The sequence below is a fragment of the Dermacentor albipictus genome, chromosome 8 (assembly GCF_038994185.2).
Source record: "Dermacentor albipictus isolate Rhodes 1998 colony chromosome 8, USDA_Dalb.pri_finalv2, whole genome shotgun sequence".
In the NCBI taxonomy this organism is placed as follows: domain Eukaryota; kingdom Metazoa; phylum Arthropoda; class Arachnida; order Ixodida; family Ixodidae; genus Dermacentor; species Dermacentor albipictus.
Window position 1 is genome coordinate 109,863,557 of NC_091828.1, and position 22,590 is coordinate 109,886,146.

The following is a 22,590-nucleotide window of genomic DNA, read 5'->3' on the forward strand; positions in this document are numbered from 1 at the left end:
CTTCTTTTCTTCTATGTAGGTTAACGGTTCTCGCTCAATTAAGGCCATGGTTCCCTTTTCTTCTTTCATCTTTCTTTTTTGCAGTCGGCTGCTTCTCACTCCTCACTCAATGCACACCCTGTTTCAGTTATGTTTGCTGTATTTCTTTCTGAACAATGTGCCTTTTTGTGCCAACTTCATTCCTTCTACTTTTTGGCTCTACTCATCTATTTCGGCACCCACTCAGTGGCAGACAGCTATTCTGGCGAATTACCCAACAACGGTCACATACCGTGTCTCAAATTGGCTGTCTGTGCTTTGCTTTTATCCCTATTTCTCTCTCTCTCTTTCTTTCTCTATCTTTCTCTCTCTCTCTGTATATATATATATATATATATATATATATATATATATATATATATATATATATATATATATATATATATATGTATATATGTATATATATATATATATATATATATATATATCCCATTGCGCATACCTACAAGCGCAAGTAGTATATTCGGTCACATATATTGTCCAATGCTCAGTTCCACATGCGCCGTCTTCCATGTTGCCGATTCAGAAGATACCCAGCGTAAATAGCCAGTGAGCAATGTTGTACGATCGACGAGACAGCAGCAGACAGCAGGAAACCTTCGCAAAGGGGGGCGAAGAAACAAAGGAAACTTCGATTTGATAGCAGATCAAGGCTTCGGAGTTTGTCTTCAAACAATTTCCTTGCATGCCTCTCTCCTGCATGCGTTTCATTTGTTTAGCGGTGCGGTCACGCCATTCTCACGTTACGAACAGCAACCTAACAGAGATGTAGTGAGCTCAGAGGGAAAAAGATATGAAATAGACGGAACGTAGATGACTGGTATTGTTTTGGCATAATATTGACTCCGATGGATGTAACAAAAACCTCGTTTTTTTTTTACTATGTGCTTTTGCTTCAGCAACACCGAAAGAACTATTTAAAAGAAATCGCTCGTATCGGACGTCAAGGCTAGACAGTGCCTCTGCAGAGTCTAGGCTATTCGGGAATGATCGTGTTTAACAGCGCCGTACATGATAGAAACGCTTTCTTAATGCTTTAGCTATAATAACAATGACTGAAGAGAAGCACAAGCGTTCGCGATGGGCATGATGCATTTCGCGAGTCGAAAAATAAACGATAAACGGGGGCGGCTTTTCCAGTAAGACGCAAAAGCTTGGATTCCTGTAGATGTTCATTGTTTACTTGTATTTTCTGTCGAAATGCAGAACATTACTCGCGATGTTCTCTCTATCTCTCTCTCTTGCAGGTGGTGCTCGTGCTGAAGAGTGTGGACATCTACGGGCTGCCGATGAACCCTCCGCGCATTGTGGTGCAGATCGCTTCGCAGATTCTGGCGTACACGAACTCCTGTGTGAACCCGTTCCTCTACGCTTTCCTCTCGGACAACTTCCGCAAGAGCTTCCGGAAAGTCATCTTCTGCTACCGGAAGACGCCGGCGGCGGTCGGCTCCTGCCCGACGCGGACGCGGGGGGAGGAGATCGATTTCGCCGAGCGAGAGACGCTTGCCAACCCTGCGAACAAGGCTCCCAAAATCATGAACGACATCCTGTAACGAAGACTGCGATGGTGCGCCGTCAACTGAAGCATCGGGCCCTACTGGCACCACATTTCTTTCCCCATCAAGGACGCTGCATTCCGTCATTCGGCAGTTCTGCGCTGTGTACGTCTTGTGTCGTTGACAGAGTGTGACTGTCCAGTTTCTGCATATGATGCAGTTCCAAAAACGTGACAATGGTGTTAACGAAGATCGCTGGCTAAAAAAAAAAATTACTTCAATCAGAATTCAGCCTACCACGCTACGGATGACGCAACATCAATCAAACGACCGAAAGAAAGATAACCTTTTGTCTTCGAGAAATAGTTTCAGCGTCACCGCCTCACCAAGCTGCTACTAATCGCCGACAAGCCACTTTGTGTCGTCACAAAACACATCAGACATCGTAGCGTCCCGGCCCAATGTTGTGTAAATGGTTCTTCTTCAATGTGGTGCGGCCGTGGCGGGCTCCTTCTAGCTGACGCCTCTGCTCCCTCGCGTGTTTTTTTATTCCTTGGCATTCTTGGATCCTGCCTCAGGTGTGCGCGCATAGCGTCAACTTTCGAAATATTAAAAAACCAGCTCTTTGCGATGAAGAACAAGATGTCGTTGACTGATTGGAGCAAAAATTTTTTTCAATGTCGTGAGTGTTTGCACGATATCTTCGTAGGGAGCTTTACACAGATGAGCAGGCTAACGACAGCTTTAACCGCACAAAACGCACCTGTCGAGAGGGCGTGAGGAACAAGAGAAGCGGTTGATGAAACAGGGCCAAATTGTTCTTCTACCTGCTACGCTGTTCCCCTAACTTTGTGAAGCTTAAGTCAGAGTTATTATCCCAATATGCTAAAAGTTGGAGTCGGGGAACACGAGGCGTTGTTTGGTGAAGTTAAACTGTGATAGTGATAGCTAGAAAGAAAGAATGTTTTGCCCACAACATCCTTCCAAGACTGACGACACTGATATATTCCATGTGGGCCCCCATAGACATTGCTAAGTTCGAGTGAGCTTAGCCGTGGCTGTACAATTAAGATTCTTTCAAAAACAGGTAGTGCATGTCGGCACAACATTTGATATTCATGGGTTATTGCTTCATTTACACCGTTATTATGAACACACTATTCATCTAAAAGAAAAACAAGTCTCTCAAGCATTTTGGTTCCAACGAAGACCGTAGCGATTTTCGCATGCCCAGATAGATGCCTATATTAAAGTGATGAGAACTTATTATAATAGTTATTTGCCAACGTATACCGCAGTGACATAGTCGCACAAGAAAGAGTGGAACGTAAGTGTAAATATATATGTTTAGCCTCGTTCAGAGGTCATTGCAATCATACCCTCCATATTGCACAGAACATGCCAGTGACTTAAGCAACTGCCCCGTTGTCCTGTCCTACGCGCAAACCATGCGAATTGCTTTAGGTTGTGTTCGCGTATGCGTATATTGCTGGGTTTTTTCACTTACATTTGTGGATTATTCGTTACGTGGAAACTATGCGTGACCGAACGTTTACGACGTGTTTTCCATTGCGAACTATCTCTTTTACTAGCTTGGAAATAGACAGGCATGAATTGCTTATGACTTATGATGTTCACTATGTGTACTAAACCATATATTTGCACACCTGTTCTTTCCACATACCCTCTTCCCGTGTCTCTCATCAATAGCTTACTGGATTTCCTTTGACGTGATTTCAGGTTCTTAAGCCTATGAGTCGGTGAGCACGACAAACAGGGGACCTCTCGAGTGAACGATAAATAAAAAAATACGATCTCCAATTTGCATGTAAGCATTAAAATTAGAGTGATCCGGGGCCAGTAAGTGGGTGAACTGACGGGAATGATACACGCGTGCTTGAAAACCTCTCGATCTTCGTCAGAAACGAAGTGTGTTCGTTATGCTTCTCAATAGTTGGTTAATTATATTAACTAAGAACTGTGCAGAACACGAGTAGACTAGGCCAGCCTTACGAGTTAACAATACACTGATCATCCAATGCATGTAGCCGAAACTGCTGAAACTATCATGCACCGCAGGCGCTGCATATAGGAAGTACCTGTTGTCGCACCGACCTTTGGTACGAGACGTGCTTCGGGATCGGGTCGGCCTCTTTCAGGGCCCCTCATGTTCGCCGGCGGTGTTTTTGCTGTCATACGAGCAGCATGTGCAATGCTTAAAAGCAGCGATGCCTGTCTATGGTACGCGCTCTAATTCGCTTATCTTCATTAAGATGGAAACTTGTTTGTCGTACTCTGGAAGTTCACATTTTCTACGGCGTCCACATCTCCTCTGCTGGAATCTTGCCGCCTTTCTCTCGTACGAAAAGTTCAGCTTCTGCCGTTCCCTAACCTATCGGCCTTCACATCTCTCGACGGAGCACAACACCCTATCAACGTTCGGCTCTCTAACGGAATACGTGTCTTCTACCCAAGGACGCTTGGACCACTTTTGTAGCGCCGTGCGGTAACCTAGGTGTTGTGTACAAGTGTCACAAGAAGAATTTGAATGCTCGAACCTTCGTGCAGAACTCGGACCGACAGTGAATGTGTGGTGAATGTGTGCAATTTTAACTTATCTATCGTGGCCTAAGCCGTGTTCATGGAGAAGAAGAAGAAAAAAACACACCAACGTCGCGCTCCTCGTGACCTGTACTTCTTGCGCTGCTTAAACAGAGTGTCATCTCGGTGCTTCAACTGTGATGAAAGCCGTGTAACTTATATTTTTGTCTCTTTCTCTCTACGTCTCTTTAAAAAGAACTGTTCCACGAGTGAGAGTGTTTGTGTTCCGATGCCAAAAAACGCCTCTGTGTTTGCCTAGTGAGCTTGTGCAATTCCCTCTATCAAGAATCAACTTCACCGAATCTGGCACATACATCTTCAAAGAAAAAAAAAATGTTATTGTGCTTGTCTACTTAGGGTGTTGGGCGTTGTCCACTTGTTACCTATTGTGCTTGTGACGCAGCTAATCTTCACAGCAGGGTAGCAAGTAAACTTAATGCTGTTACAGGGGGGAAAGTATAGACGGTTAGCTTGGTTCTCATAGTTCAAGCTGTAACTGTAGGCTCAGGCTTTTTGCCGTGTCGGAGGAAAAACGAAAGACATTTTTGAAAGACTGTTACCATCTTGTTGAAGTTTATTATACGCAACCTGTATCCAGCGTATGTCATTTACTCTAGAGGAGGTGCAAGCGAACCTTTCTTAAAAAAAATAAAACTGGTTAAATTTTCGTCCCACTCTAATCACACGAAAATTAAAAACGAGCACTCCTGACTGGTGCCAAGAAATAAAACGCCAAAGCTGCCGGGGCTTTCATTTTTACGTCCTGTGCCTCCAAGACGTGTTCTCCTGTACTAATTATCTTCGTTCAATATGTACAATAAACGCGTTTGAAGTCCATTTGCATTGCTATGAATATGTGTTTTATGTGTTTCTAGCAGGTGTCAATTATTTCATGTAAAAAGAAACCTCGTGTACAATTCTTCGCAATGGCAAACCAGAGCACATATTCTGAAAAAGATCTTAAGCTCAAATTTTTCTGAAACGAAAGATCCAGTCAATCCGTATACTCGAAATAGACATAGTGAATGCAGTAAGCCAATGGCAAAGGTTGCTGACGACTGAGACAACTCAGCGTCAGTTCTGTAGAAATTCAAAAGCTGAAGAAGCTTCCCCAGAAGGAAGATCGATTGTCATCCACCTGATGATGGTACAATGCAGGATGGTACAAGGAAAACCCATAATGACTTTGTCAGAGAGAAAGCTTCTCAGTTCAAAGAAAATGGTGCGGAAACCATCCACGACGATTCTCAACGCAAGCAAATAGCCCAAACAAATGCAAGAACAAACCAGCAAGTGAACGAAGCAACTAACTAACTAACTAACTAACTAACTAACTAACTAACTAACTAACTAACTAACTAACTAACTAACTAACTAACTAACTAACTAACCAACTAACCAACTAACCAACTAACGAACGAACGAACGAACGAACGAACGAACGAACGAACGAACGAACGAACGAACGAACGAACGAAGGAACGAACGAACGAACGAACGAACGAACCTTTTCCTTTCCGAATCCAACCAACAACCGCCGTTCAGCAACCACCAACCATCCACCACCCACCAACAACGAAAACGGACGAAAGTGGCAAGGTAAGCTATTCGCTTTAAAACTCGTCTTCGTGGAAGGATGGAGCCGTGATCAACCTCTTACCGCGCGTTGGTCTACCATCTGAACTAGCCATGAGGAAGCAGATTGACGGGCAAGGTAAATGTATTCGGCAATTCGAAGCACAGAGACCTTTTTTTCCCTGCGCCATTAGCGATATACGACACGAGTACAAATTAGTTGAGCTTGTTGTAATGCCGTAATGCTCTCAAAATTAGGTGGCTTTGGGCGTCGGTTTAAGGTTACTCAAGCACACTCGATGCAAACTGAGGGTTCTCTGCCACTTAAAATACCGCTAGCGCTATAATTTGGAATCCTAGTGTAACGAATCAACAGACAAATTCGAAAACCTGCGGTTTTCTTTTTTTCTTACTAAAGTTGTAGCTATATGCAATTGCACACCCACTGGTTCTCCCGCTTTACGCATCACATACTTCTGGTGAATGATTTGCTCGACGTTTTCTGAGCCGTCGCTGAACAGCGTAAGGTGGCGGATCTTACACAGGTGGTGTGAGCTGTTCGTGCCCCATAGGTCTGCTGTCGACGTTAGACAAGCACCGCCACCACAAGCGACGTTACGTCACGTGTGCACTCACGTGCGCGGAAGTGCAGGGTACGTCTTGGTTGTTCAAGGCCCTCCGTCTAGTGCAATTGTCTTACTGCAGTAATTGAATTTCTGTAAATAAATTGCGTAAGACAATTCGTAAAGTACGACTTACACACAGGCAGCAGACATGACAGCTTCGGCTTGTAATTCGAGTATACGAAAAAACATTTGTGTTATGCGTAAACTCAAAGACAAAGCAATTTTTTTCAGCTCCCGTGGCCTCTAGGTGTCGGTACTGTTTTTGGATGAGTACAAAACGAGCCCACGAAGAATTCCCACCAACAAGAGGTTAACAGCTTCACTGTAAAAGGTGTCAGCAGTAACGCCAATGCTCCTAAATCCAACTGAAACAAATTTTCACTTGGGCTTATTAATCTGAATTGAAGATAAACTACTGAGGCATTCTTGGTAAAGTTTCAGGGCTGGTAATTCCCTACTTCTTTTAACAGCATCTGTATTTATTTATTCGCGTTACCTTACAGGCCCATTGAAGGGCATTGAGTAAGGGTGGCAACAGTAATTACATTGTTATACAATATTATTACGCAGTGAATTCTAGTTCTCACGGTAGATAGCACCTAAGCATACAACACTTGCCCCTGGTGGTTAATGACTATTAGGCAAGTCCAGGCATGTCTGCTTTGATATATTTACAGCCTGTGGTGGACTGCGTCAAATATAGGAGGTGATTTATGTATTTGTAGGAATGCTGTTTTATCTAGTTCCGCTGCTCCCGGTGGTATCAGTACAAGTGGTATCATTGGGTGGTGCCGGTAGTACCAGAGATATTTGTATTGGGTGGCGATGTGTGGTCGGTGGTACCAGTGGTACCGGTGGTAAGGATACTGGTGGTAGCAGTTGCACAGGTGGCAATGGTCGTGCAAAAACAGCGTTCCTGCATTCTTATCTCGCGAGAGCTACTGTTTTGCCGTCGTGAAAACATTTTGCCTCACTTCGAAGACAGAGACGCTGTCGCTTGGGGCCTCAGAATAAATTCTGATTATTACACCTCATTCGTACCCCCAACCCAATCCCGAAATCGTTATTTTTGATGCGGGTCAACTACAGAGTTTGTATCGCCTGTCAATTTTATTCGAAGGGTCAAAGTGGAGAAAGAGTGTATGTGAAGTGTGGGAATGCGCTCAGGTTGGAAAGGTCTATCTCTCTCTCTCTCTCTCTCTCTCTCTCTCTATATATATATATATATATATATATATATATATATATATATATATATATATATATATATATATATATATATATATATATATATAAACCCTGGCAAGGAACCAACAATTAATGGCCGCCAGTAAGTTTCTAAAGTCTTTGTAGGAGCACGTTTATCTAGATCAATTCACCACAGGGGACCTTGATCATGAGAAGGAGGTCTGCAAAAAATGGGTTGGAGTGCATACGCCAGCCACTACACAACCCTTACTGGCAGCCTGCTATGGTCATTCAAAAGAAAATTGCACAATCATTGCATTCTGCCGGTGCTAACTTATGGGAAAGAAACTTCAAGGTTAACAAGAAGCTCGGGAACAAGCTAAGGAACGCGCAAAGAGCGATGGAACTATAGATGTTAGGTGTAACGTTAGGAGCAAGGAAAACAGCGGTGTTGATCAGAAAGAAAATGGGACAGCCGATATTCTAGCTGATCAACATTGAGAGAAAAAATATGCCTTGGGCAAGCCATGTAATTCCTTGGGTGGACACAGGTGAAGCATTATAGTTACAGAGTGAGTGTCAAGGGAAAAGAAGCGCAGTCGAGGACGGCAGAAAATTAGGTTGGTTCATGAAACAAGGAAATTTGCATGAGCCAGTTGGAATCAGCTACCGCACAGCAGGGATAATTGAAATCGCTGGCCTAGGCTTTTGTCCTGCAGTGGACGTATAAACAGGATAATGATGATGACAAGAAGGACGATTATGAGATAATGCGACTGGCAGTGATCTACTCCCGACGACCGTCACCTGCACTTCGCTCCAGACTGAGCTCCTCAACAAGACTATCTAATCTAGGGAACGTGGTTAAAATTATGGATCGAGGACCGAAAAGAAGCGCGACGTAATGCTAACGCACTTGGCTAAATCGCCACTAATATGTTTTTTGTTTCCTTTTTGATGCAACGGCACATGCCGAGTACTTTTTTATCGCTAGTAGTGCGCAGGATATCCTGTTTCCAAATGTTCCTTACAGCTTCGTATGGAGTGCCAGTGTCGATGTTTCTGAAAGATATGTTCCGAAAGTTTTATCCTTTCAGAAGATGTTCCAGTACACCAGAGTAAACAAAAATGAGAAGCGAGATTGCGTTGTGTAGGACCTACAGAGCAACGCAAAACAATTTCATACTTGACAAATCTTTTCTTAAACTTCGTATATTTAGTAGTTTGGGGAAAATCTTTTTTATTAAGGGAGTAAACGAAATCAAAGCTTCTGTTCCTTAAATTTCTCCCCGGCAATTGAACACTGGCAACTCGATGTGACGTCAGTAATTTCAAAAGTACTTTCTGGAATTTGGGCTCTTCTGGCGCAGCTATTGCTCACCACTTTCTTGGTTGTATATGTAGTGGAAACTATGCAGCCATTATCTGCCGTAAAAATGATGAACTGTTGGCCTCAGCAAAGCCAGTGATGTCACGGTGGTTTTGCCAACGGCATAGTTGTAGGGCATTTTAATATTAATCGCAGATGTCCTTCGGCGACTATGCCTCGTTTACTGTGGCACACCCGGAGATCGAAGAGGCATCAGAATCTCCTGGCGCCAAAATGTGGTGCCGATTACACTGCTTCAAAGTCGCAATATTGAACTTAATATTGAATTGAATATATCTTTATTTCCAACAGATTGGGGGAGACAGGGAAGAAAAGCTGGAAGTGCAGCTTGAAAAAACACCCTGCCCCCATATACGAATATGCCGCCAGAACAAGTAACGCAGGCGATATTCTGTTGTCAGCGTGGTCTACCCGGCAAAAACTCACTTAAAAGACCTCACCATTTTTTTACGAACTGCGAAGAAGGATGACTCACTTGTCGTACATATTGGTCCTTGCGAACGATTATTGCTGCAGATGCGGCAGAAATGGGTCCGGAAACAACCATCCCGGCGAGGGACAGTTTGCCGAAATTTTCCACCACCGAATTGCAGTACACGTCGCTCTAGACGCTGAATGTCTAGTCTGAACGGGGCTCCAGGGTGGCCATTTGGCTATTTTATTAGCTCAATTTACTAAAGTCAATTTAAACTTACAAGAAGTGGCGTTGCCTCCAGTGACATTGGCATCACTAGGAAGGCCAAAAGTGCAGGTCTTAGTTCAGCAAACGAAGGCCAGCTGGATGACTAAGATACCCTTAATTCCAAGGTTTACTTCTGAGGAAAGAAAAATTACTGCACGCAAAAGAGCCCTGATGGGTCAAAACTGACGCAAAACCCTTATCTATTGCATTTTATTCTCGATCCTGTGTTTCTTCGGAACTGTAAACTCCATTATTGTGCAGCTATGACCGGTAAAAGGCACTGCCGCTCTTTTCCAAGGCTAAAGGACCCGTCTGACCACCTTGGACCCTATGGCACGTTAGATCGATGCGCATTGGTTCAGGAAACCATTCCTTTTTCCTCTATTTCTGACACCCGTTCCTTGCAAATGGTAGACAGCCGAACGCTTTTTCGTTCAACCTCCGTATCTTTTTATATTCATATTCGCTTTTTTTGTCTAAAATCAATCGGTTACTCAGTCACTGGATTAATTGCTATCAGTACTCAGTCATATATATATTTCAATGTGTCAGTCAATAAGATAATCGCTAAAACACTCAACCGGTCAATCCATCAGTCAATCAGCCTCACCTCTCGGGTATTACTCAATGTCAGGAACCTCCATGTGCCTGGGCCACTGTATTTGCACCGTCGACCTGCTTAGACGTTTAGCCACCAGCAGTATTTACGACACCATGTCGCCTACGAACGTACTCACGAAAGCGTCCTGTCGAACGTCCTCCCGAACGTCCTCAAGAACATCCTCTTGAACGTGCTCTCGAACGGTCCCCCGAATCTTTCAGTCCAGTCGACTGCAACGTGAGAGCTCACATTGTACCCATGCTTTCAACGCAGGTTGCCATGCTCTCGGCAGCCTTGAATCTTGCACGGCGACACTCTCGCGTTGGCCGCTACCACTCGGCTCACTTCCTTCCTTCGACGCTCGTCCCTATACACTCACGAAGTTCGTTTACGAGCCATACGTGACCTACACCGTACCCGGCACGGCGCCTTCCCGGCCTCTTCGTCGAAGGAAGCCGGGCCACGCTGACCGACAGTATATGGCTTCTCGGGAGGGCGGCGTTTCTACACCGAATTCCGTAGAGCGGGTGTGCTAGCTTTCTTTTCTGTCTGTAGCCTTTCTCATTTCCTTCGGACTATTACCGAGTGACGGCAAACAAAGACCCACGTATTTTTTTTTGTCAGCCCAGGCCGCAGCTACAAGTACAGCGACGTGACGCGAAAGGCGTATGTCGCCTAGCAGAGTTGTCTTTGCGTTGTACGAACTGCAAAAGGAACGCCATTTTTTTTTATTGCGGTGTGAAAAAAAAAACTTTTTACGATGAAAATATAGTTCCAACATTGCTGGTGAAAGCGTGCAAAATCGGAAAATGGAGGTCAGAGTATGCACGTACTTGCGGAATGCATGTTTTGATAACTTCATGATTTTTTACAGCCGGTATTGCGCTATGCGTAGTATTCGCGCGAAACAAACTTTTATTTGTCACTCTCTTGCAAGTGGTTTTACTTGCCTAAAACTAAACTACTCCACAAAAAAACTAAAAAGAAAAACTGAGACCTTTATGTTTGCGTTGAGTGCGTTGACGTTGTGTCACCGGCAATGCGCCGCTTAAAATTTCTAAAAAGGGCCTCATAAGCGCCCTGCGCTCAAATAGGTAAAATATTGCCAAAAACATTATTCAAATGGCACTCATCTGATTGATTTTTTACCTTATTCCCTTGATTTATTCACTTGATAGGTCTAAAACAGGTAGCTTTTTTTTTTGCATCTGTCTCTGTGCCAATCGGTTACTGAGAATACCACTATACTAACAAATACGTAGCTGACATGCTACAAGTGCTTCGAGCAGCATGTATGTATCTTACTTTTAATTCCAAAGGTCTACATTACGTTCTAAACCGGAAATAGTCCTGTCGGAAAATATTAGTTCCTGATGTATTCCTGGAACAGAGCTCAGGACGTGTGGTGTGTTGCTTCGCCCTGCCTCTCGCCTCCTCGCGTCTCCAAAACGGGAGATTACGTTACCTCCAACATTAGATGATCGGGAAGACAGCAAGTGTGGAGCCACCGGCCATCTCGGCTCGCCCTCGTAGCCTTTTTGCAGCCGCCGCAGATTGCCTCATAGCTACGACGCGTTGACCGCGCATGCGCACGACGGCGTAGACAGCCATGCGCAGCCGTGGCCGAGCTAGAGGAAGACACGCTCGTTTTGACCTCGTGACTTCCCAGATTGAGCGCGTGGCAGGATGGACCACATGAAGACACCATCCTTCTCGGAGTGTTAGGATGGCTAGTTGGACGTGTTGGTTGAGCAAGATCCGAAGTGTGTGTGTGTGTGCGCGCGTGTGCGTGCATGTGCGTGTGCTTGCATGTGCGTGTGTGTTCTCTCTTCGTCCACCGTCGCTGTCGCGCTTTCACTTCAGATCCTTGGAAGACTACGTACGCACCCTCTCTCTCGAAGCCACAGCGTAGGGAGCGAACGGTGCTTGGACTTTGTATGGAACATCGCTGTAAAGGGGACGGTGAAAATTTACCTTGTGTGTCCGTATGATTTGTTACAGCAATAAAAGAAACTGAATCCTCGGTGGATGTCGCAGGCACAGCACCCCCAAATATTTGCGTAAATCATCCACTTAATTCGAACCAAACTGAATTGGTTCTGATGACGGTGATCAAGATTGAAGTTCTTGGAAGGAATGCTTCACGTGGAAGCAAACATAGCGAAAGAAAAAACTCTTAGAGATGTTTGCACTGCATATTAAGCTGCTTTACTTCAGTCAGTTTGGCGACCTCCCTAAAAGCTTCCTTGTAGGCGGGAAGGCTGCCATTACCATCAACACTCGTACTTTGTTTGTTCATTTAACTGGGTGCCTGCGAAAGAGAGCGTTAGGTGTAATATACGCGCAATCAGCGGAAATTCCTTTTTGCACCGTTTCTGACAGCCAAAACGTAGTTTTCTCATAGTCATTCATGCAGTCAATATAATCAATGGTTCGTGCAAGTCAATCACCCGGTCCATCGATCAGTGAACACGTTGCTCAGTCAATCCGCCAATTTAGTCAGTCACTGAACCGGCCAGTAAGGAGGTGAAAAATTGTACAAGAACGTCGAATCATCAGTCAATCGGCTAGTGAGTCAGTCAATCAATCGGCAGGCCAATCAGACAGTCAATCAATCAAGTGCTATTCATCGTGTCAATAGGCCAGTCGGTCGATTAGTCAGTCTGCCAGTCGTATCGCCTGTCCATCAGCCAGTCAGCTTGTCAGTCAATTCAGCCAGTCAGTCGGCCCGTTCATCGAGTGTCAGCCAGTCATTCAATAAGTACTCAATCGGTCAGTCACTCAAGCCAGTCGAGTCCCTCATTTGGTCAGACAGTCCGTCAGCCAATGCGTTAGTCATTTAGTATGTCTTCAGGTCAGTCATAGCATTAATACGCCAATCAGACAAAGTGAAAGACAAGATACCTTTCAAGACACTAACCTTGTGTTCGAAGACTGCGCCCTAGGGAATGCGAGCAGAGCGACTTCTTTGTACGTCTATCCTTTGAACGATGCACTAAGATAACAGAAACTGCGTAGACAAGACAGTTTTGTGTGAAGGACATGCATCTTTAAGCGTAGCGAGCAGGTGCGAACTGGGAACACGTAATCAAGATCACGTGGTTAGCAAGCACATCTTTTGTCACTCTTGCGTCTTTTATACTTGACAAAAGGCGAGGCCTTTGTGCCAAATTTCACTTTTCCCAATCTAACATTAACGGAAACGAAACAACTCGCCTAGAATACACGTGACGGGCTTTAATACTGGAAACGCAGGGAACACACCGGTACATGGCCATGTAAATTCCATGTGGAATGTGAGGCGTTTGCATCAGAGTTATGCGCTGAATAGCGAGAAATGAAAAGTGACAGATGCATAAAACTTCAATTTTGCTTTCAACAGGAGACTAAAGAACAGCTAGCGAAGCACAGAGAGCACGTAGCGGCGACGACAAATCAAACTACGGGGACTGAAATGCAAAAACGGCTGCATGACGTCCATCGTCAACAAAGCGAGCGCATTATTCGGTCCCCGATGGCACATACCGCAAACTCACGCCATTCATCTCCAATGGAAGTAAGCCTTTACGAAGGAAAAAAGAGAGACCATCGTGAAAAAGCCTGACCATTTATCCTGGGCCCGCTGGCTCTAGCGGTCAGACAGTAGCCTGAGAAAATGACATTTTTGGAATTGCGCTGCGGTGTGAACTACGTTATGTTTCTGCTTTTCGAGTACCGGTGGAGCAATAAACGTCGAACCGCTAAGCCGCAACGAGCGATTCGCAAGCCCATACGTCACAACAGAGACAAAACACGTGTGAGGTCACCATCTTCCGCCGGCGTATTTTCAAGTCAAGTCGCGTTATAACAACGCAGACTCGACTCTCGTAAATCTTTCCCCGGAGCAGTCTGGCATTCCCGTTGGAGAAACTTGTGCCGCTGCGCTCTGCAACTACAGAAAAAATGGCCAGGCTTAGCTTGGTTAAGCCAAGCATGCGTCGCATATTGCGCGAGTTGGCGCCCAGCTTTTCCTCCGCTTGTCGTGACGTCACGTCACGTGGTTGCGCTAAAGGTCAATGGTGGCTGCCCGGCCCCGCCCAAGGGTTGAACTGAGTCATTGCAATATGCAACGCATAAAAATAGAAGCAACTTAATAACAAACATAGCAAACTTAAAAGACAATACACGCACATATGAGACGCGCAGCAATGAACAATGGCTCATACCCTCAATGGTGGCTGCGCGGCCGCGCCCAAGGGCTGAACTGAGTGACTGTAATATGCAACGCATAAAAGAAACGAAAAACACTGCGTATGGGAAACAACTTCAGAGTAACGCGCGATATGGCAGTCAGTGGCGAATACGCCACCCAGTGGGAACACAGACGTTGGCTGCTTTGGAGTTCGCTTGGGGAAGCGGTTGTGCTAAATGAGCTCCGCATGCAACCGGAGTGGAGTCACCAGGAGAGTACGGGAAAATGAAATCGTGATTCGAGACGGAGAGCAAAAAAAAAAGGAACCATGCAAGCTTTGCAAAGAAAACAATTCGACTGCCATATGTGCCAACAGAAGGGAAACAAAAGAAATCTGGGCATTGCAGCTGAATGCGTGAACGCCAATGGATATTTTCCCCCGATACTTTTTTTTTCACGGCACTGAAGTTTCCTTGAGTAACAACAGTTATATCTCGTAATACATTCTACTTCTTCATAACAGGGGGGTTCTTGTCGAAAACATAAAGAAAGGGAGTAGTGTTTGGAACCTTGAAGTCAGTTAAGAAAACGGTCTTCGAATCTTTATTTTCTTATTATTCGCGCTGAGTCAAAACTCTAACTCTACGCGTTGTGTTAGGCCCTAACGAGAGCCTAATGCTATGTTCACACTACGGTCGTAACGCGCGTAACAGCTTTTTTGGCGTATCGAACGTAACGGCTGTAAAAAACGTTACGGCAGTTAAGCCGGCACCTTTGTTCACATTTACTGCTGCTTAAATTACGGCTTTTACAACAGGCCAATCAAATTTGGAGCTGCAGAATCGACGTCACCAGCGGTCCGATATGGCTCCTGCCAACGTGCCAGCGCTGGCCGAGATCGAAGAAATTCACGCTCAAAACAAACTTATAGTCATGTATTCAATCGCCCAAAGACGACGAAGGCGACGCAGAAGGGTTTGGGTGCGGCAAGTATTTCTCGACAGGGCCGCGGACGGCGATTTTCACAACCTTTTCGCCAAGCTCCGAGTTGGTGACGCTGCGATGTTTCATAACATCATGCGCATGTCGCCCCAGCAGTTCCGCTTCCTTGAAAACCTAATGAGACCACTCATCGAAGTTCGGAGCACGCATCTGCGGCCATCGATTTCCTCGGCCGATAAACCAGATGAACTGAAAACAGTCTCGCAAGGCGCACGGCAAAAATTTTCACGCACACAGCCAATCGTGCGCACGGAATGTCGGAATGGCACTTCCCGCGCCCGGATCGAGCTGTCTGCAGACGGGAGGACGGAAGTGTCGTCACCGGTTGTTGAAAGCCGAATGCTTATCGGTCATTGGCTCTGTCGCAACGGTCGTAACATAACAGTCGTAAATGTTGCCGACCCTTTAACACTCTCACCCACGATTTTTGCGAGAATTGCGCACGTTGGTACCTTTACGTTCGCAGTCTGAACTAGACGCATACGCTTGTTGCGCTTCCGCTTACGTATGTTACGAAAAATCGGCGCCTTACGAACGTAGTCTGAACATAGCATAACATGCAAGACCCTTACCGTAGTGTGCTGGCATTCGTGTGACTGCCTCAGGTGTGCACCTATTAAAAAAATTTTAAAAATTGTTACGAAAAACTAGCTCTGTACCTCACCACTAGCTTAGCAAAGTTGGCTAAAGAAAAGGCAGTAAGTTTACCCCGAGTTTCTAGGAAGGCGCACGTAGGCGCATGCAAAGTAGCGTGGCGGTTGCCACGCTACTTTACATCGATTTCTGTATCTCTTGTTTTCTGCTTTGTTGCGACTTTTATTCCTGCTCATTTGTTGGTTTTTCTTGCTTCTGTCTTCACACGTTCTTGTTTCTTCAGATAGCTTCCGTTTCTTGCACCAATTCGGCTCATTATTAATAAAACTTTAGTTGGCAGTCAGCGATTGTCCTTGTCACTTCTCATGTGCAATCTAAACCTTCGCACTGTGCACTTAAGAAAGGAAAAAAAGGAAGCGGCTTTAAAATATGCGCCAAACTCTCCGATTAGCCGCCTAATGTCACACAGCCACTTCATTTAACAGGCTATAGGGGTCGCGCAAAGTAATATTTTATTTTTCTTTTACACAAACGAGGAGGCCATATCGACAGTTATCGCTACATTTCGAAAATATAGGGGCTTTAATTTTGCCTTGCCTCGTTTCCTAAGATGTCTTAGTATAGATAGGATATTGTTCTGCGGTGTCACCAGAACTGGGCTGCTGGTTCGAGAGACCGGGGTACATTCTGCTAGAATAGTTGCTGTTCTTTCACTCAACCCGATGGTCTTTTCAGGGGCCCCAATGAACTTTTTATAAGCCACGAGCAATGGGCAATAAAGATTGCACACAGCCACTGAAGTGAAAGCGTTCTGTGCCATCCATCAAACATATAGTTATTCTTCCGACACGACGACTGCAGCCGCGATGAAACAAGAATGTCGTACTTTCAGGCTTCCACAGGAAAAGGGGCCGACTGTACTCAAACATGTTTTATTCCATGTTGTCACAACACAGGTGCTAAAAAGTAACACATGGACAGCGAGAAGGTTACGGGAGGAAATCCTCGCACCGACATTGTGGCAGCGGCTTGCAAACAAGTACTGTGGGCGAGAGAGGTGGGCAACATCACCCGCTTAGACTACCACGTAGATATATCATAAGCACACGTGTGCAGATATGCCACAAAGGACGAGAATAACGGAACGAAAGGCTTGAACGTCGTGGTCATTGGACGTAACCTCGCGTATGGACGACTAATATTTCCACTTCCTTCTGACAACATTGGCGAGAAAGCAAACATGCTGACGATAAGCTTTATAAGTACGTCCAAAAGGCTCCATGAAACCTGGACAATGCAAACTTGAATGAATGAATGTTTAGTTTGACAAAAAAAAATAGAAAGAATCTCTGCCAAAGAGGCTGACAAAAAGGCACGAATATCTGACTAAGTGTCAGTCCCTTTCCTCGACCCGTTCCCAGGGCACAAAACACTCAAACACTGTTGGCAGCACTCGCTGTAAAAACAGTTCTGCCTCGAAATTTAGGCTTCAATGTCAAGCGCGGTCTGCAGTCAAAGAGATCAAAGAAGCACAAAGAACGCCCCCCTTTGTTTTTCTCTATAGAAAATGTGGACTATCCGGCTTTGCAGCAGATGACTTGAATTTGGCGGCATTGTCATCTTTAGAGTGCATAGGCGTGATTCAAGGTGGTACTGGCGGGTCACCGATGGGACAAAGAAGGCCGCATGTCACCGTGTTGTCTTCGACAGTTAACTGCGCATTACTCGTGACCAGGGTCAACCTGGAAATTTCGCAAGGACTGCAACATTTTCACGTTCATGCCATTTCCACATCAGTGAAGCGATACTATCATGTAAGGGAGGGGATGCCAGAGAGCACTGGCACTTTCTGCGAAATTAACTTCAAAAACCAAAAAAAGAAAGGTTTCCGCTGGCACTGCTGCGATCACAAGCACTCGTTTGGACAACATGTTGTTTTTCTAGAACGGATGCAAGACTCGGAGAAGTGTAACAGAGGACTCTTTTCGTGATCGAAACGGCCGAGTGGAGGTTCTTTGATCTCACGGAGGAAGCACGCTTTCTTTTGTACTCGTGGCAAGGCAAAAAAACAGGTTGTCATCCCTATTTTGTTTCCGTACAGGCAGCGCCCCTTTTATCCACATGGAGTTCCTTTGGTTGCCCGCATCCTTAGTCTGGAGCTAGCCATCCAGAGTGCTGTTCGATAGTGCCCGCAATGTTTGCCTCTCGAGGACGAGGTCACGGCATGGTTTTCATATACATGGGTGAGGTTGGCCGGAAAAAAGGTACGGGGTTGTGCAGTTCCTCCAATGTCCGGACCCCAGAAAAAAAAAATTGCGAGTGGACACTTCTTGTTTGGGGAAAAGAAACGTTACAAACACATGAGCTAGATAAGGCAGCGGAACCCTCTAAGAATAAGTGATGAAAGCGCGTTTTTCTTTCTAATATATATTCTGAAAGACAACGCGTCCTTTTGTAGCGTAACAAAAAGGCTAAAGGCACGAGCCAGAAAAGCAAACTTGCGGGTAATCCTTTTCAGGGAGATACTTCTGAGTCACACAAAAGAATGGCAGTTGCCCCAACGAATACAGCAACAGGAGAAATAACGCCGCCATGACAACAAGGATGGCACGAGCAAAGACGTATTATGTACGCAGACATGCAGACTTCCATTGTGATTCATTCTGCCACGGGTAAAGAATGAGTGACGAGAAAGAAACCACACATTCGAGAGAAGTAAGCTCTGCTTGGGTACAATAGAAACCCTAATAACAAAATACCTGGTCGGTGATTCTCACAAAGATTTTGGATTGTAACATGTGCTTCTATGTAGCCCTTTCAGATAGCATACTGAAGTCTGCATTAGTTTCCGTTTGTTTCTTTGTTGTTTGTTTGTTTACTAAGCAGGCGTACTGGAATACAAAATATGAACAACAGTAGGCAAGATTCAGTTTCTCTCAGGATATCGTCACAACTAATGTTGCGCAAACCCAGGCGGAAGAAAATGTTTCCAAGCTTTGTCTATTAAATAAGCAGCTATACGTGTATGTACTGTATGGCGCTCATTGGTGAGCCTCTTTGAACCCAGGTGAAATGAAATGTTGCCGTTCGTGTAGCGCATTCACCGGGAAGATTACTACGCGCTCCTTTTATCAGTATGCTGCTCAAAGTACCTATGGGCTCCTCGCATCATGCTTGGAATTCCTCAACTATGGTTCACCTTGACCATTCTTACAAAGTTATGCTGAAACATCTTTTCCGTTCGGGTGCTTTGTGGTGGTCGGATGTTTCCAAGCTGACTTTGAGCGTATTTTCACTTTGAGAGTTACCGCCAAGAATCACTGCCTCGTTTGACATCATTGTTCCTTGACTTCTGATGTCAGTACATCTTGGTCGGGCGTTCGGCTGCAATAGGAAGAGCTGTTTTATGGCACCATAAATACAGTGAACCCCATATTATTAGTACTGACATACCAGCACAATCAAGAACAAAAATACAGAATTTACTTAATGGGAATTCGACCAAATTAATTTCCAACTGTGAGAAGAGTGCCGAGGCGTCTATAAAGTCAAGGCAAATCGTAACCACACATGCTGTATAGTTGGAATATGAAATGTATTTCTGGTGTATTGTTGATGTAGCGTCCCTTTGGCTGGACGTGCTTCAATTAATCTCAGGGAGAAACAAACTGTCATCATTGCGGGAGGGCATGCAGTACGAGTGTTTGATTATTTTTGCTGGTGACCTGCACAGTCCGTAGATTAATAATATTTGGGGTTTTACGTGCGAAAACCACTTTCTGATTATGAGGCACGCCGTAGTGGAGGACTCCGGAAATTTTGACCACCTGGGGTTCTTTAACGTGCACCTAAATCTAAGTACACGGGTGTTTTCGCATTTCGCCCCCATCGAAATGCAGCCGCCGTGGCCGGGATTCGATCCCGCGACCTCGTGCTCAGCAGCCCAACACCATAGCCACTGAGCAACCACGGCGGGTCACAGTCCGTAGATTATGCCACATTGAAAATGACGAAGGCAAACAGTGTGACCTAGCGACAAAGTATTTACTGCTTATGAATAATTTAATAAAACAACACGAAGATACGGAGTGTGCGAAGTACTTGAGAATACGGCTTCGAATGACCTCAGACATCCGCCTTGTCATTTAAACCACGTAGGCTCTTCAACTCGTCTTCACTAACCCTTCTGGCACATATCTAGCGCACTCATTCCAAGGTATTAGCTCCCCATTTGACACAGGAGATAAATTTCTAGGCTTTCCTATTCTTCTTACATGCAGGCTACAGCGACTTGGAGATTACAAACTTTTTTAATGTCGCCATATCGATTCTCTTTTGTGGCGGACAACAGTTTATGGCCGCCTATCATTTGAGACAACGAAAAATGTGCTAAACCAGTTAGTAGTCAGACGCTATTCGCCGTTCACGTTTCTCCAGCACGACGAGGCAGTGATGAGCACGAACCTTGACGGAGCCACTTATGAGAATTACCTAGATGTTTCAAGTGCCTGAGTCAACAGCCAAACCCGCCGTGGTTGCCTAGTGGCCGTGGTGTAGGGCTGCTAAGTACGAGGTCGCGGGACCAAATCCCGGCAGCGGCTCCCCAATTTCGATGGAGGTGAAATGCGAAAACACCCGTGCACTTACATTCCGGTGCACGTTAAAAATCCCCTGGTGGTCCAAATCATTCCAGAGTCCCCCACTACGACGTGCCTCATAACCAAATCATTGTTTTGCCAAGTAAAAGCCCCATAATTAATCAACAGCCAAGCTTTCTGCGCAGTGTGTCATTACGCACCACTCCTAAGAATACTCCCACCGGGCCTGCGCAACACAAGAGTCGCTGGCTGTGGACATCTGCGGCAACGTCACCTCCAAAGTTCGATGAACGCTCTCTACCTCCCAAAAATGCCCCTGTTACGCTGCTAACTAGCAGCCACGCAGTCTTAACAATTGTGTAAGAACTGCTACTGTCGAAGCACTCCACAACATTGACGAGAACTTTGTGAGGCAAGCATGCTGCCGGTATCGAAGTCAAAATCACTGAATACCGGAGGCCGAAGATTACTGTCTTGGAAAGCTTTTTTTAAAAAAAAGGTCTTAAGAGACAATCTAGAAAATACGTGCCGAATGTTTGGATTCTTTTCTGAAATAATATTGCGAAGCACGACGTCGTGATAATACTCTCCAACACCAGGCTCAAGCACGGCGTTTCAGCTGCTTGCAAACAAGATATTGTTCAAAGATAACCAACAACTACTTCACATAATTCCAAGGCACGAATGATTCACACTTTTCCGTGAATTCTTTTTTTGTGTGTGTGTGTAATGCGAGACAAACAAAGATGTCTCTGCGCGTGGCTCCGATAGCTGAACTCTATGACCACGAATCTAGTCAATATAACAACCCAGAATGACGTTGCGGATTCGATAGTGCAGCTTTGAAACATACATCGTAAACAGGATGCGCAAATAGAAACGGTATCATGGACCGAGAATCTGGCACGGATACAAGAAATCCACGGATGCTCATAGTTCATCCTGAGCCTTACACAATGGCGTCTCTCGACTGTAAATTGTTGCTTTTGTTAAATCCCATCAATCCGCGAGCCTTTACTTCGTAGCAAAAGAGGCTTTTCAACCTCGTTCTTTTCCTACGAGGGACCGATGTGGAAAGCAGCTGTAACGGGAGAAACTGGCAGGACCAAAGCCGGTGATTCGGCAGTCTTTCATCCCCGGAGGAGAAAGCGTACTGCTTCTCTTTTAGTCGTAAACTGAAATCCTACTTCGCACTGCAATCCTTGGCTGACGTTTCGTATTTCGTATTTTACGTATTTCGGGCCTTCCTTTCTTTGGTTCTGAACACTGAAGAATCGATCTTGAGATCCGAAGACATGTTCGGAGTTTAGTTTATTCTTGAAAGACCGAGTGAAGCATTTGTTTTCGTGCGGCGCGCCTAAAATAAGACAAAGGCTGTGTAGACAGTTGTCACGGCAACCAAACAAACGGTTTCTTCTCTGGTGCAACTTAGTTGTTGCGAAAGGAAAAATCCTGTAGAAGAGAAACAGAGCGAAACAGAAAGTGGGTAAAAACAGAACAGCTCAATCATTCGTCACAGCAGAAAGAATATGCAGCCGCCAAAGGAATAACAACAGCAAAAAAGAAAGATGAATTGGCCAGGGTTATGAAGCTTTGGGTTAGGGAGGGATTTTTCTTTCAGAGCAGACGCAGTCACTCGCTCCGAATGTCCAGCGTGGGAAACTCAGATCGATTGAATTGCGTATTTCTTTGCACATGTCAGTGTTCTTAACTAAAAAAGCTAACAATATTTTCAATTCAAGTCAACCATTGATCATTCAAAGAAAATGAGTATCGCTGCTGCAGGCCGGCATTCAAATTTTCTTATGGACGTTCACCATGCTAGCCTCTTTCCTCGATTCGCAGGATTTCGCGTAGTTATACCAAAATTAAGTTTCTGAAGGTTCCTAAGCAGCACACAATCACAACTGTGGAAACTTTGATCATTCTATTTTCTTGATGATGATGTTTGAGGTTTAATGGCGCAAGGGCCAGGTCTGGCCAAAGAGTGTCATACTAGTGTCAATTAATATGTTGTGGTCTGATGG

At 45.1% G+C, this 22,590-nt stretch overlaps 2 protein-coding genes across 10 annotated transcripts in view; one reads left to right on the forward strand and one right to left on the reverse strand.

Annotated features, from left to right (window-relative positions):
• The window catches only part of LOC135915639 (allatostatin-A receptor-like), a 90,256-nt gene extending 85,289 nt beyond the window's left edge, over positions 1-4,967 (forward strand). For all 4 annotated transcript variants that reach the window (XM_070524060.1, XM_070524058.1, XM_070524059.1 and 1 more), the window contains one exon: positions 1,287-4,967. In XM_070524060.1, coding sequence (XP_070380161.1) covers positions 1,287-1,592 — 306 coding nt within the window. In that variant the 3' untranslated portion in view covers positions 1,593-4,967. The remainder of the gene's footprint in view (positions 1-1,286) is intronic.
• Positions 1-22,590, reverse strand: part of LOC135917129 (uncharacterized) — a 677,883-nt gene that overhangs the window by 274,007 nt on the left and 381,286 nt on the right. The gene's annotated exons all lie outside the window — the stretch shown is intronic.